The sequence below is a fragment of the Scyliorhinus torazame genome, chromosome 15, assembly GCF_047496885.1.
Source record: "Scyliorhinus torazame isolate Kashiwa2021f chromosome 15, sScyTor2.1, whole genome shotgun sequence".
NCBI classification, from domain to species: domain Eukaryota; kingdom Metazoa; phylum Chordata; class Chondrichthyes; order Carcharhiniformes; family Scyliorhinidae; genus Scyliorhinus; species Scyliorhinus torazame.
Window position 1 is genome coordinate 157,023,819 of NC_092721.1, and position 13,534 is coordinate 157,037,352.

Below are 13,534 nucleotides of genomic sequence, written 5' to 3' on the forward strand. Positions count from 1 at the left end.
AGGGACAACATTTGGAGATCTGCTGGATCCCATGACCTAATTGAATACAGGTCAGACGCTGAGCCTCTGGACCAGTCAACCCTGGAGCTGATACAGTCGATAGGGTGCGGCCATGACATTCAGAGGGTGATGTTAGCAACACTCCATAGAGTCATAGAGGTTTACAGCATAGAAACAGGCCCTTCGGCCCAACTTGTACATCCCTCCCAGTTTTGACCACTAAGCTAGTCCCAATTGCTCGCTTTTGGCCCATATCCCTCCATACCCATCTTACCCATATAACTTGTCTAAATGCTTTTTAAAAGACAAAATTGTACCCACCTCTACTACTGCTCTGGCAGCTCGTCCCAGACATTCCCCACCCTCTGTGTCACTCTGGACCCTTTTGTATCTCTCCCCCCTCACCTTAAACATATGCCCTGTAGTTTTAGACTCCCCTACCTTTGGGAAAATATGTTGACTATTTACCTTATCTGTGCCCCTCAGTATTTTATAGACCTCTGTAAGATCACCCTTAAGTCTCCTACTCTCAAGGGCAAAATGTCCCAGTCTATCCAGCCTCTCCTTATAACTCAAAACAATCAAGTCCCGGTAGCATCGTAGTAAATCTTTTCTACACTTTCTAGTTTAATAATATCCTTTCTATAATAGGCTGACCAGAACTGTACACCGTATTCCAAGTGAGGCCTTACTAATGTCTTGTACAACTTCAACAAGACGTCCCAACTCCTGTATTCAATGTTCTGACCAATGGAACCAAGCATGCCGAATATCTTCTTCACTAAACCCTGCCCACCTGTGACTCCACTTTCAAGGAGTTATGAATCTGTACTCCTAAATCTCTTTGTTCTATAATCGGCTATCGACCCAGCGGGTCCATAGCCAATTGGAGGAGCTCCAAAGGCCACTGGGTAGGAGATTGCGCCGGCAATGCGTGACATCGAGCCCAACACTGCTAGGGTGGCGACCGCAGTGGAGAGCCATGGTCACGAGGTCAACGCCATGACTTGTGGAGTCCAACGAGTAGTCCAGTTAGTGACAGGCATGGCTGAATGCCTCGACAGCATTTCAGAGTTGCTGGGGGACATGTCTTTGAAGCAGGTGGACCTTTCCGAGGCGCTGCGGAGCATGTCCCAGTCTCAGGTGGACCTTTGACTGGGTGCGGCGGATCATAACCCAGTCTCGGGTGGGTAGCGCTGAAGTGTTCCAGAGCATGTCCCGGTTGCTGAGGCCTGTGTCCCAGACGCAGGTGGACATTGGCGAGCTGCAGAGCATGGCCTGCTCACAGGGGGCACCGGTGAGGGCATCAACACCAAGGCTAGCAGAGCCCAATGACTCATCTGGAGCTGAATCGAGCTGTCCTTCTGACTCGAGGTGACGCCCAGGGCCCTACAAGCACCGATGGGAGGATGGAGCACTGGAGACTGACCCGGAACCTCCCCATGGGGTGGCAACGAGGGTCACCAGCTCTCCCGAATTCACCTGCCCGACAATGGCACATCTCTGGGTCAGTGTGCGAACCAGGGTGGCATACCAAGGCATGTGCCGCCGCCAAGTAAGACTGGGTCCTTCAACCCCAAACTCTCCGGAGGACGCCTGCCACGGGGCATCAAAGGCCATGGGACGCAGTGAGCAGCAGGCTGCCCCACTAATGATGTGCAGCCTGGTGATAAACCCAGATGTAGTGGTGTAGCACAGAGAGGGCTAAGCAGATAGAGGATCAGGGAGATGATGCCCCCGCCCCAGCAATGCAGACCATGTGAGGACGATGGGTGTGAGCGAGCTGTCAGCAGACAGGCGGGGATCTGACTGTGGCATAGATTGAGGAGCACCAAAGCTCAGCTCACAACCTGTTATCATCGACCTGCTGACAGTGCTGACACAGCCCATCACCCTGAAGTGATGTAACACAGATCCTGGGAGGGTGAATCAGAGTGATTGTGGGAGGGAGGGCGGGGGGTTTGGAGTGGATGGTGGGGGGGGTGGCATGGGTTGGAGGGGGACAGTGAGTGGGGAGGGGGAAGAGATGAGGGACGAAGCCATGTGGAATGGGTGAGGATGACGGCCTCGCTGGTCCTCCAGGCATGCCGGACTCTCGATGCCGCTGCCTGTCCTCCACCTACTGGCTGATCCCACGGGTCCTCTCAGGGCTAGACCTTCAGCTCCTCCCGATCTGGCTCCTCTTCGTCTTCCTCCTTGGAGGTGGCAGCATGATCCTGAACCTCCAGCACGTCACCGCACTGCTGTGCCAGGTTGTGAAGGGCACAACAGATCACCACAAAGTGGGCGATCCTCCTGGGGCTGTGCTTTAGTGCAGCATCGGAGCCGCATCTTGAGCTGTCCGCTGCACTGCCCAATGCTAGCCTGGGTGGCCACTTGGGCCTCATTATATAGGGTCTCCACATCGGTTGCCAGCCTCTGTACTGGAGTCATTAGCCAGGACCTAAGCGATCCCACAAGATCCAACAGGTCATCCTGGCCTATGCCTTGAAGACGCCGGGGATCTCCGACTATCCCAGGATGTAGCTGTCATGCACACTTCCTGGGAAGTGTACACACACCTGCATAATCTTCAAGTGGTGGCCCCACAGAAGTAGGGCATTCAGGGAGTGGAAGATCTTTCTGTTGAAGAAGGGTGCTCCCGGACTGGCTGGTGCGTGCAAGGTGACCGACGTGCAATCTATTACTCCCTGGATCTGGGGTATCCTGGCGATGGCGGAGAATGCTGCTGCTCGGCATCTTGATGGGTCTGGTCCAGGTCAAAGTTTATATAGTTTTCTGACCGGGCAAACATGACATCTGTGACTTCACAGATGCACATTTGGGCTGTTGGGTGGGATATGCCACACAAGTCCCCGCTAGAGCCCTGGAATGATCCTGAGGCGTAAAGGTTCAGGACTCTGTGACCTTGACAGCCACCGGGAGTGGGGATCCTCCTCCTTCATGTGGTGCCAAGTCCGCAAGAACATGGCACAAGTGCCGCACCATCTCCTTTGTTGAGGTGGAGTCTCCTGCAGCACATGCTGTTCGTCATCTGTTTGAAAGACCAGCGACGACTGTACACCATGGACCATCTCCGGCCTTCACCTCTGGGTCCTTCACTGGCTGATGGGCGGCCGGATCCTCAGGGTGTGGGGCGGGGCCTCTGCACATGGGCTGCCGCCTTCTGCAGCGTCTAGCCGCCTGACCTGCCAATGCCACCATGAGGTCAGCATCCGCGGGGCCTAGATTTTCATCCATGATCTAATATCTGTAAGGAAATGGAGAGTGTGCGAGTCTGACAATCCGCTATGGCTTCCACTCGGTACCCTCTGATGCCCCGAGCGTCCCTGCCTTCACAACCCCTGGCATCGTTCAGGGTGCCATCCAACACACGTGCCCCCAGCTGCAGGGGTGGCCCTGGGCACTGGAGCCTAGACGCTGTACCCCAGACACATGCTCGTAATGTCATTGGACCAGACGCTGGTTACCTCCCCGGTCCACACACACCCCCTCTGGTCCCGGGATGTCCCAAATACTGAGGCCCAGCTCTTGGGTATTCAAATGTTGGCTGCTGCCTCTGTGGTGTTGATGCCTCTGGAGTTCAAGACAAGTGTCCAGGCTTCACAGTCTGATTGGGATGCTGGGCAGTAACAACAGCCTGCGTCATGGCACGTGTACCCATGGGAATCCACTTGGGAGCTGTGAGGTGCTCACATTACTCGAATTGCCAATACTTTCAGAATCACGGTTTTTCGCGGAAGGCTTTTCCCTCTTTCTCCTTGGCTCCACCCTCCTCCTTATTGAAGAGTATATTGTCTTTGGGCGGGAATTATTTTGTGCCTGTACGGCCAGATGCTATCAGCGGAGTCAGTTCCATTGAATGAGGTTAAATGGGAGGGTGAATTGGTTCATATTCCGAATTATGAGGTGTGGGATCAAGCTCTTCACAGGATCAACCCAACGTCCTCTTGTGCACTGGGCTCATCTGACCAAGATGAAGATGAGTGGATTTTTCTCTGGGGTGTAGGACCTGTGTGAGCGTTGTTCTCGAGACCAACTGACCACACTCGTATATTTCCTGGTCTTATCCCAAATTAGTCAACTTTTGGGTCTTTCTTCAACACCATGTCAGAGATACTTAAAGTTGATCTGGGGTTATGTTCGTTGGTGGCCATTTTCGACGTATTGGACTCGCCGATGGTGGGTGGTGTGGAGGAGAGGCAGATGTCCTCGCCTTTGCCTCGTCAATGGTCCTGTGACAAGTTCTGCTTGGGTGGCAGTCTCCTACCATATGGAGACGGTCAAGTACACCATTAGGGGGTCGGTAGAAGGGTTCTACCTAAGATGGCTGCCATTCATTTCCTTTTTTTTAAAGAGCTAGTCACCGTCAGTGGTGAAGGGGTTTAGTTTATTGTTGGGAGGAGTTAAGTTAATGAGTGCATTTGATTGGCGTGTTGTCATCATGGCTTGAATTAATTATTTTATATTATTTTGTTTGTAATGTAACATTTTTCAACAAACAATTTTTAAAAATTATATTGATAGGACTGGAAGATCCCACGGGCGACCAATGGTGAGCCATCTCCGCCGTGAGGGTGGGAGATTCCTGCCCATATGTCTTTTAAATTACTTTTAGAAGAACCTTAAGTGAATGAGAATTTATATCGGGCCCAATACACAATTGGAAGCCTGTCTTTTCTAATAGTGTAGAAATTGTGATTCCCAAAAGGGCTTCTCCAGGCATGTCTATGTTGCCATTTGTGATGTGCCATCTGTTTGTACTTTTTAAAAATGTTTTTTCTAATTAAGAGGGAATTTAGCATGGCCAATCCACGTACCCTGTGCATAGAATTTAGACTTTACAATGCAGAAGGAAGCCATTCGGCCCATCGAATCTGCACCGGCTCTTGGAAAGAGCACCCCACTCAAGCCCACGCCCTCATCCTGTTCCCGTAACCCAGTTACTCCACCCCACTTGGTTGTGGGGGTGAGACCCACGCAGACACTGAGAGAATGTGCAAACTCCACATGGACCCGGGGCCGGGATCGAACATTGTGAGGCAGCACTGCTAATCACTGCACCACTGTGCCTTCCCCTGTTTGTACTTTTAATAACGGTAGCTTTCCAAATATCCTCCTGTTGCTCCTCGGGCATCTGTTATGACTGCCCCTTCCCAGCCTTGACTGAAACCAACATTTCCTCTGCTTTCTCCCCCATTGTAACTGCCACCGTTTCTGATCCAAACAATGATTTCCCACTGTTGCTAGTCATCACCGGGAACGTGACTTTAGACTTTAACTACTATGGGGCAGGGATGGTAGGCATGTTGTAAAGCAGAGGCTTCCCTAGGTCAATCCTGGGAAATCCCTTTTGCAAAACTTTGCAGAGTAAAGGTGGAAGTTCCACCTTATGCCAATCAATGCTCATTAGAGCATAACCTGGTAACGGTGCTGCTGGAGTCGGTGGGGATGTGTTCCCTGTCACCCCTTCGGATGGTGGGGGCCGAGCCTCTGCTATCCTAAAAATTCAGACCAGCAATTCTATTAATCCAAAAAGTGCAAGTGGGTGCCCCTTTAAATATTGATCCAGTTGTGTCAGTCAGTTTCTGATATCAATCCTGCAAGTTTTTTGTCCGGTTAAAGCCATATTGGGATCCCAATGGCATCATGTAACCCAAATTTAAATATATTAAGCAGACACCTGCCAGTATCTGGCAGGTGATTTCCTACCTGAGTGGGATAGTTCATAAAAATCAGGATCATGTAATTTGTGGTAAGAATGGGATGGTCTTAATTCCGCCAGACAGATGACTTGCAAGGTTTAATTTTCAATTGCCTGTGGAGACTCGGTGAGGTGCAGACATGTACTGAAAATAGCACGTCGTTTATCCAACACGCCCATGACGCACAATTTCTTTTACAGGCAGGTCGGTGAGGCCAGGGGCCTAGCAACCTGTATCCTCCAATTAACTTGCAGTTAAGCTCGTTGAAGAACCCATTAACAGGCTGGAGAGGGACAGAATCAAATTTTCAAAGTTAAAAACAGGAAGCGTGAATAGTTTGGGGAATGTTAGTGCACAGCTGTCGGTAGCTTGGGTGGGGGCTGGTGAGGGGAGCACATTATTGATTGCTGCTGCTCGTGAATAATCTTGAATAAGAAAGGACAGTCAATCAGAGGTATTCATTCAATGGCAAAAAGTTGCCATTGCTCGATCAGAGTAGTTTGAGTATGTGAGGAGTGTGTATTTGGGCACTTGGCTGGACGGGAAGGCTGCTGGTCCTCTGCTCTCTTGCCATCTCTATTCCTCCAGGCAGTGGCGAGCTCAGTAATGGCTGTCATTTGCCTTGTAAAGTCGCCAGAACTAATTCCTACTTACCGTGTCCAATGTCCTTAATTTGGTGTTGAACTTGCCTCTGGGCCAATTAAGACCTTTCCCTTTAAAAATCAGGTTGTCTCACTGCCGTGATGGGGTCAGGACCCGAAAATGATCTGACTGTTGGAATCCTGACCAAGGATTGAAAATCCAGGCCATAATCAAGGCTATTACAACAGATGCAAATTATATTTGAACACAGGTAGCTTCAAGGGCACAACAGGAGTCATAACAGATGATGGGGGGAGGGGCGTTGTGGGGCACGGACGATTCAACACACAGAACAATACAAGAGGCTGATGTGATGCCCACCAGCATGGTAGCTGTGGCACACAAACCAAAAGCCAAGGGTGCACCTATTCAACCTTCAGCATCTTTGAGCCACTTGTAAATCCTATTGGTGACAACTCTTCAATAGCAATACTGATACCCTCAGCAACTGAAGCCATGCTGCATTTATTGCCCTTGAATTGAGTAGTTTGCTAGGCCATTTCAGAGGGCATGTAAGAGTCAACCACGTTGCAGTGGATCTGGACCAGATAAGGATGACCAATTTTATTTCTAAAAGGGTATTAGAGAACCAGGTGGGTTTTTACGATAGTGGTTGAATTCCAGAATTTCATTAAATTCAAATTTAAACATCTGCCATGGTGGGATTCAAATCCAGGACCCCAGACATTATCCTGGTCTCTGGATTACCAGTCCAGTGAAAATACCAGTACACCATTGCCCCCTCTGTGAAGTATGCAATTCAGTGGGTCCACAATGTATGGAAGAGGAATATTTATAATATAAAAGCACAACACTGGTGTTGGAAATCTGAAATAAAACAGAAAATGCTGGAAAAGCTCAGTGGGTCTTGAAACAATAACTCTGTTTCTCTCTCCACAGATGCTGCCAGAGCTGCTGAGCTTTTGCAGCATTTTCAGTTTTTATTTGACATTTTGAATACTTCTGTTACTTTTGTACCTGGGAAATGTCAGTGTGCAAGCTTTTCAATATTTCACCACAAAGGAAAGCTAAAGGATTGATGGTGACAAATGTTGAAAGTAAATATTGTGTAAAATCTCTTACTTTGCTTCTTACATGCTTTGATGGTTAATACCATCTGCCCTATTCTTTTAGTGAAATGCAACCTTGCGAACAATGCGCAGTGTCATGTGAGAGTACCTTTCAGGCATGGATGTTTAAGCAATGTACCTTTAAGAAAACAGTGATGTCAGAGAGTGGGTGGGGCTGAGCTCGGGTCAGCCATTTTGCAGTTTAGTTTTGCAGTTTGAAAAAGCAGCTTGTGTGGGTCTGTGTGTTTCCAGAGAGCTGCAGTTGCAGTTTGAAAAGCAGCTTGTGTGTGTCTGTGTTTGCAGTGAGCTGGATCTCTGGATCATTTGGGTGATTTAAACTTATAATAGTGAAGCCTTTAACCTGATGTGATTTTGTTTAAAGGTGTTCAGTCTCTTGGAAGTTTGAAGAAACATTTTTCGGAATTATTTACTGTTGCAATATTTTCTGAGCTATCTTTGAAGTAAGGGGTGTTAAGAGATCCAATGTTTATTTAAAATGTTAAGTTGAGTTCATGGAATAAACAGTGTTTGAGTTTAAAAACCCACGTGTCCATAATTGTAATCCCACACTTAGGGAAAAAGCCGTGTGCTAGGAAAAGTAACAAATCCATTAAAGGGTGAGGTTGGTTGAACTCCATGATACATTTTGGGGTTCTGGAAACGCCACGCCCATAACAGCGGGGTTCTCCAATCCTGCGGCAGAATGTCCACGCCGTCGTAAACGCCGCCGCGTTATACGACGGCGTGAACGGGCCACTCCCACGACTAATTCGGGCCAGCACGGCGCTGGAGCGGTTTGCGCCGCTCCAGCTGCAGATCCCGGTGCGAACTGTGCACCGTGGGATCCGCGCATGCACAGTGGCACCGGCGCCAATGCGCGCATGTGCAGTGGCCTTCAACGCGCTGGCCCCGACACAACATGGCGCAGGACTACAGGGGCCGGCGCGTAGGAAAGGAGGCCCCCAGCCACAGAGGCCGGTGCCCCGATCGAGGGCCAGGCCACTTCGAAGAGACCCCCCCCCCCCCCCCCAAAAGGCCGCAACCTGACCCTTGCACGCCAAGGTCCCGCCGGCTCAGAGCACGTTAGAACGGCACCGGCGGGACTCCGCTCTTTTCTTAAGGCCGCTCGGCCCACCTGGGCCAGAGAATCGGTGGGCCGGCCGCGTAGAGCGTCCAGCACCGCGTCAACCACGCCGGCGCCAATGGCGGGAGAACCACGTGCCGGCGGCGTGGCGCAATTCACGCGGTCCGCCGGCGATTCTCCGACCCGGCGCAGGGTCGGAGAATCCCGCCCCTGATTTTTTGTCAAAATGTTTGTTTGCTAAATGTGTTGTTTAGACAGTTTACTGAATATTCTGTTTTTTTTTCCCCAGCTTCCCCAGTAGGCAACGGATACATCAAACCGCCAACAACACCTACAAGCAGCTTACAAGGTGACAGAGGTCCACCAGCCATGATGCCTGTCAATGTTGACCCTGATATTAAGTCAGGAGAATATGTCTTAAAAAGCGTATTTGCCAACTTTACCACTCAGGCTGAAAGAAAGATTCGCATCATCATGGCAGAACCGCTGGTAAGTTGAAGAACAAATGTTTCTCATAGTTTGGGGTCCTGTAAAATTAATATAGTCTTGCCAACTTTTATTTTTTTCCAGAGCTATCTTTTTAGATGAAGCTCTGGGCAATCACGTTCATAAATGTTAATGTAGATCTATTAAATTAAACTATGTTTTCTTTGGCACTGCACTGATTAAAGCAAACAGTTTAGCAGCCAGGCATGAAGCATCTTCTTTTGAATATCTCCCATGAAGCACCTCATTAATGAGTCGGTGTACAATTTAACCCATCGATTTGGCGTTTTGGACTTGTGCAGTTGTGATGGGTGTGTTGACATGCTGAGCACCCTCAGCCTCTCCACTAAGAAAGTACTGTCTCCCGAGCACTGGCATAAATGTAAACCTGACTGGAGCCTGGCTCAGTCACTTGCCTTCAAGTATGTGATATAACTGCTTGTATGAAGCAGTTTTTTTCTCACTTGAGCTCTGGAAGGCCACATTTCACTTAGCAGAGCTGGGAGAAAACCTGACCAGGGAGAAAAGCGAGCTGTCTCCTGGGTGACCCTGATTACTTGTGAGAGCTGCTGGCCTAAGTGAAGGCCTCTCCTCACTATCTAACCCAGCCAAGGTGTGAGTCTCTGTACCAAGGCATGAGAATAATGGAGTGTCAGAAGGAGTTACCTCTGAGATGCCTATCTTGAGATGCTCCGGTTGTTGGGAAGAATGCAGAGGAAAGGAACAGAAGTGGATGATCTTGAGAGGCTGGACAGAGGCATCGCAATATAAGGTATATAGTCAAGTTGGGTGCTTATGGATTCCTCCGAGGTTCATGAAAGCATAGGAAGAGTATTCAGAGATTCTGTAGAAGCATATGGCCTCCAAATGTCCTATCGTGTAATTCTTGTAGGGTCGCTGATCTCAAGCTCTGGCTTGAGTGGCGGGTGGTCTTGTTTATTCCTTTGTTGTTATGCAGTGCCTTATCCTGCAGAGGGAGAGAAAGGGAGTGGGAGTTATTGGGTGTTTTGTACAAAGGGAATGCAGATATGCGAGGCTGTTGCTGTTGTGCCAAGGTTGAGTGCGAAAAGAAGCAAGGGATGAACAGGATGAATTGTTGAATAGAAAGTAGCTTGATGCAATGTGCAGTGAGGAAAGAGCCACTAATAAATTGGTAATTGTGCAAAGGCTAGAAATCTTGAAGAAAATAGTGCTTGCATGGTGTCATGAGGGAAGCTCCAGCACCCCCCTCCCCGTAGGTGCCACGTGGCACTGCCCCCTGAAGTTTGTATCGAAGGTGAGAGTGGTATCATGTGCTTGGTGGTGAAGGACATGATGGAAGCGGGGGGGGGTGGAAAGATTCATTGCCATGTGTTGTTGAGAGCTGGATGATTGGTAACTGTACTCATTCTTGTTACTTTCTTGTTCAGATTGTTGCTAGTCATTGAAGCACTTGCAGCAATGTGTTGCAGGAAACTTTCCTGGTTACTTGTACTTCCAGGTCTTACGAATGATGTTCCTGGACCTGACACCCCTCAGCAGTAATGGACCTGGTTTTTGGATGTTTTCCTGGCTTTGGTTGGGAAGAGAAATTCACTCCTTGTGAAGACTTTTTGCATAGGACCCCCAGAAAGACTTTTGAGAAACAGTTTGAACTCATCTGTAACTCACACTGACTCAGTTCCTCGCTGCACCAATCCAACATTGAAGTCTTGAGGCAGGTGGTTAAGTTCTGGAGTGCACTGCCTGAGAGTGTGGTGAAGGCAGATTCAATCAAGGTATTCAAAAGGGAATTAGACTGTTAGCAGTAAAGGAAGAATGTGCTGGGTTACGGGGAGAGGTAGGGGAATGACACTCAGTGAATTGCTTATTCAGAGAGCTGGCGCAGACACGATGAGCTGAATGGCCTCATTTTGTGCTGTAACAAGTCTGTCAATTCTATGATTCCGTGAAGTAAAATCAAATTTTCCTGAAGAAGTGCACTCTTACTTTAAATACACTTCCAGGTGGTTTGCCAGAAATTAAACTCTGGATGTGGACAGATTTTATTGTGGGTCATCGGTTTAAAAACCCACAATGAAATTATAATTGGCAATCGTAAGGGCACTGCAGTGTCTGGAGTTGTAAGAGCCCTCCACCTGCTCATGGAGAAGGAAAGTGGCATTGGCAGTCTTGTGACAAAATATCAGTGGAAATGGGAGAAGTAATGGATAGGGTGAAAATTGATGGGGAAGGACGTACTGGGAAGGCTGGCTATGAGGACAAGTTGCCTGGTCCAGATTTCCTTTGGGCAGCATGGTAGCACATGGTTTCACAGCTCCAGGGTTCAAGGTTCGATTCCCGGCTTGGGTTACTGCCGGGCGGAATCTGCACGTTCTCCTCGTGTCTGCGTGTGTTTTCCTCTGGGTGCTCTGGTTTCCTCCCACAGTCCAAAGATGTGCAGGTTAGATGGATTGGCCATGCTAAATTGCCCTTCGTGTCCAAAAAGGTTGGGTGAGGTTACTGGGTTATGGGGATAAGGTGGAGGTGTGGGCTTGGATAGGGTGCTCTTTCCAAGGGCCGGTGCAGACTCGATGGGCCGAATGGCCTCCTTCTGCACTGTGAATTCTATGATGTACGGAATGATCTGTATGAACTGTATGCCGAACAATACTTTTCACTGTACCTCTGTACATACGACAAGAAACAAATCCAATCCAACACCCCAGCTGCCAACATCCTTGCAGGATGCAGAGACTTCAGTTGGCACAGGTGTACGTGTACAATATTACAACACTTGAATGACACCTCCCATGCCCACTACATAGCCTCCTATAGATATGCACGTACATTGTCACGTAACATCCTCACTGCCCCTTGCAAAGCACGGAAATTCATTCACCTTCTTCCAACTCCTGCAGCCAGGTCCTACATAGGAACCCATGGGTACTGACCACCTTTGTCACCTCCAAGCTTCCAACACTGCAGCCAGGTCCTACACATGAGCCCATGGGTGCTGACCACCTCTGTAGTTTCCAAGTAGATTTGCTTTTTCAGATGCCTAGTCTCCTCTTACCATCTGGTGGGAGAAGAATTTCTTGCAATTTGCTGACAACCCAGAGAGTATATAGAGATTCATCTGTGAACTGACATTCCTGAAAGATAGCACCTGTTACTGAATCTTCAAAGACTTTTAAGCCTCTATCTTGTGTGCAGAATCCATCAGCAGAATTGTTACTATGGCACCTCTGGTGAAGTCATTGAATTTCATTCAGTATTTCAACCATGCCCTGAAAGCTAAGCTCCTGACGTTCACCTCTTTGATGTCTGCCAACTGGCAGCAGACTTGTTGCCTGGAGGACTTTACACCTTCTGAAGGGGAGGAACACCTCTCTCTTCCTCTCCACTATCCAAGTCTTCAAAGCAGCATCACTGGTCTGGATTCTGACATGCTAAGGCTCTAAGATATATGTCAAATTTAAAAGGCCCCAAACAATAAAAACAAAACTTTACTATTCTCACAGAAAGGACACTGAAAATACAAATATGAAACCTTTGTATCTGCATATATACAATACAAAGGCGAAGGCACAAATGAAACATTATAATCTGACTGAAACACACTTTGCAAAATACCTGTTTACATTAGGTACTACTTTCAAATTTAAATATGTTAATGAATTTTATATTAAATATTTTTAGCAACACTAACAGAAAAGCTGTTACACAATTCAGCAGCTTACAAAATGAAAATAGTCGTACAACCTGCAGTGTGTCTGCTAACACATCACATGAAGTAAAAAATTTAAAACATTTCTTTCGTGATTTTTGGAGAGCAATGTCATCAATGATGTCCTCAAACGATAAGCTACGAGATTTATTACCTTTGATGTACGTAATGCTCGGGGCAGATAATTTTCCTTGCAGCATGTTGTCTGCAGTTCATTCTTGATGATTTTCAATCACAAAAATGACCTTTCCCATGAGCAGTTTGTTGCCATTAGACTCAAAAAAATAGCCATAATGTTGTTTCTACATAAGGAAATGCCAAGTGAATATGATCTTGGATGATCATTTGGTCCAGGGCCTGGTGGCTTAAATATATTTTATCTGCATATTATTCCTTAATACAAGCATGCAAGTGCTTTATTTCCCAACAAGGTCAACATCAACATCTTCAGCAAGGGTAAGATGGATGCAGAGCTGGCTCGGTCACAGAAGGCAAAGGGTAGCAGTAGAAGGATGTTTTTCTGAATGGAAGCTTATGATTAGTGGTGTTCCGCAGGAATCTGTGCTGGGGCCTCTGTTGTTTGTAGTATACATAAACGATTTGGAGGAAAACTTAGCTGATCTGATTACTAAGTTTGCGGATGACACCAAGATTTGTGGAGTGGCAGATAGTATTGAGGATTGTCAGAGGATACAGCAGGACATAGATAGGTTGGAGACTTGGGCAGAGAAATGGCAAATGGAGTTTAATCTGGGCAAATGTGAGGCAATGCATTTTGGTAGGTCTAACATAGAGGGGAAATATACCGTAAATGGCAAAACTCTTGGAATTATAGAAAGTCAGAGCGATCTGGGCGTGC

At 47.9% G+C, this 13,534-nt stretch overlaps 1 protein-coding gene across 6 annotated transcripts in view; it reads left to right on the top strand.

The window, feature by feature from the left end:
* The window catches only part of LOC140391931 (protein furry homolog), a 790,380-nt gene that overhangs the window by 245,192 nt on the left and 531,654 nt on the right, over positions 1-13,534 (top strand). For all 6 annotated transcript variants that reach the window (XM_072476991.1, XM_072476992.1, XM_072476988.1 and 3 more), the window contains one exon: positions 8,791-8,990. In XM_072476991.1, the coding sequence (XP_072333092.1) occupies positions 8,871-8,990 (120 nt within the window). In that variant the 5' untranslated portion in view covers positions 8,791-8,870. The remainder of the gene's footprint in view (positions 1-8,790; positions 8,991-13,534) is intronic.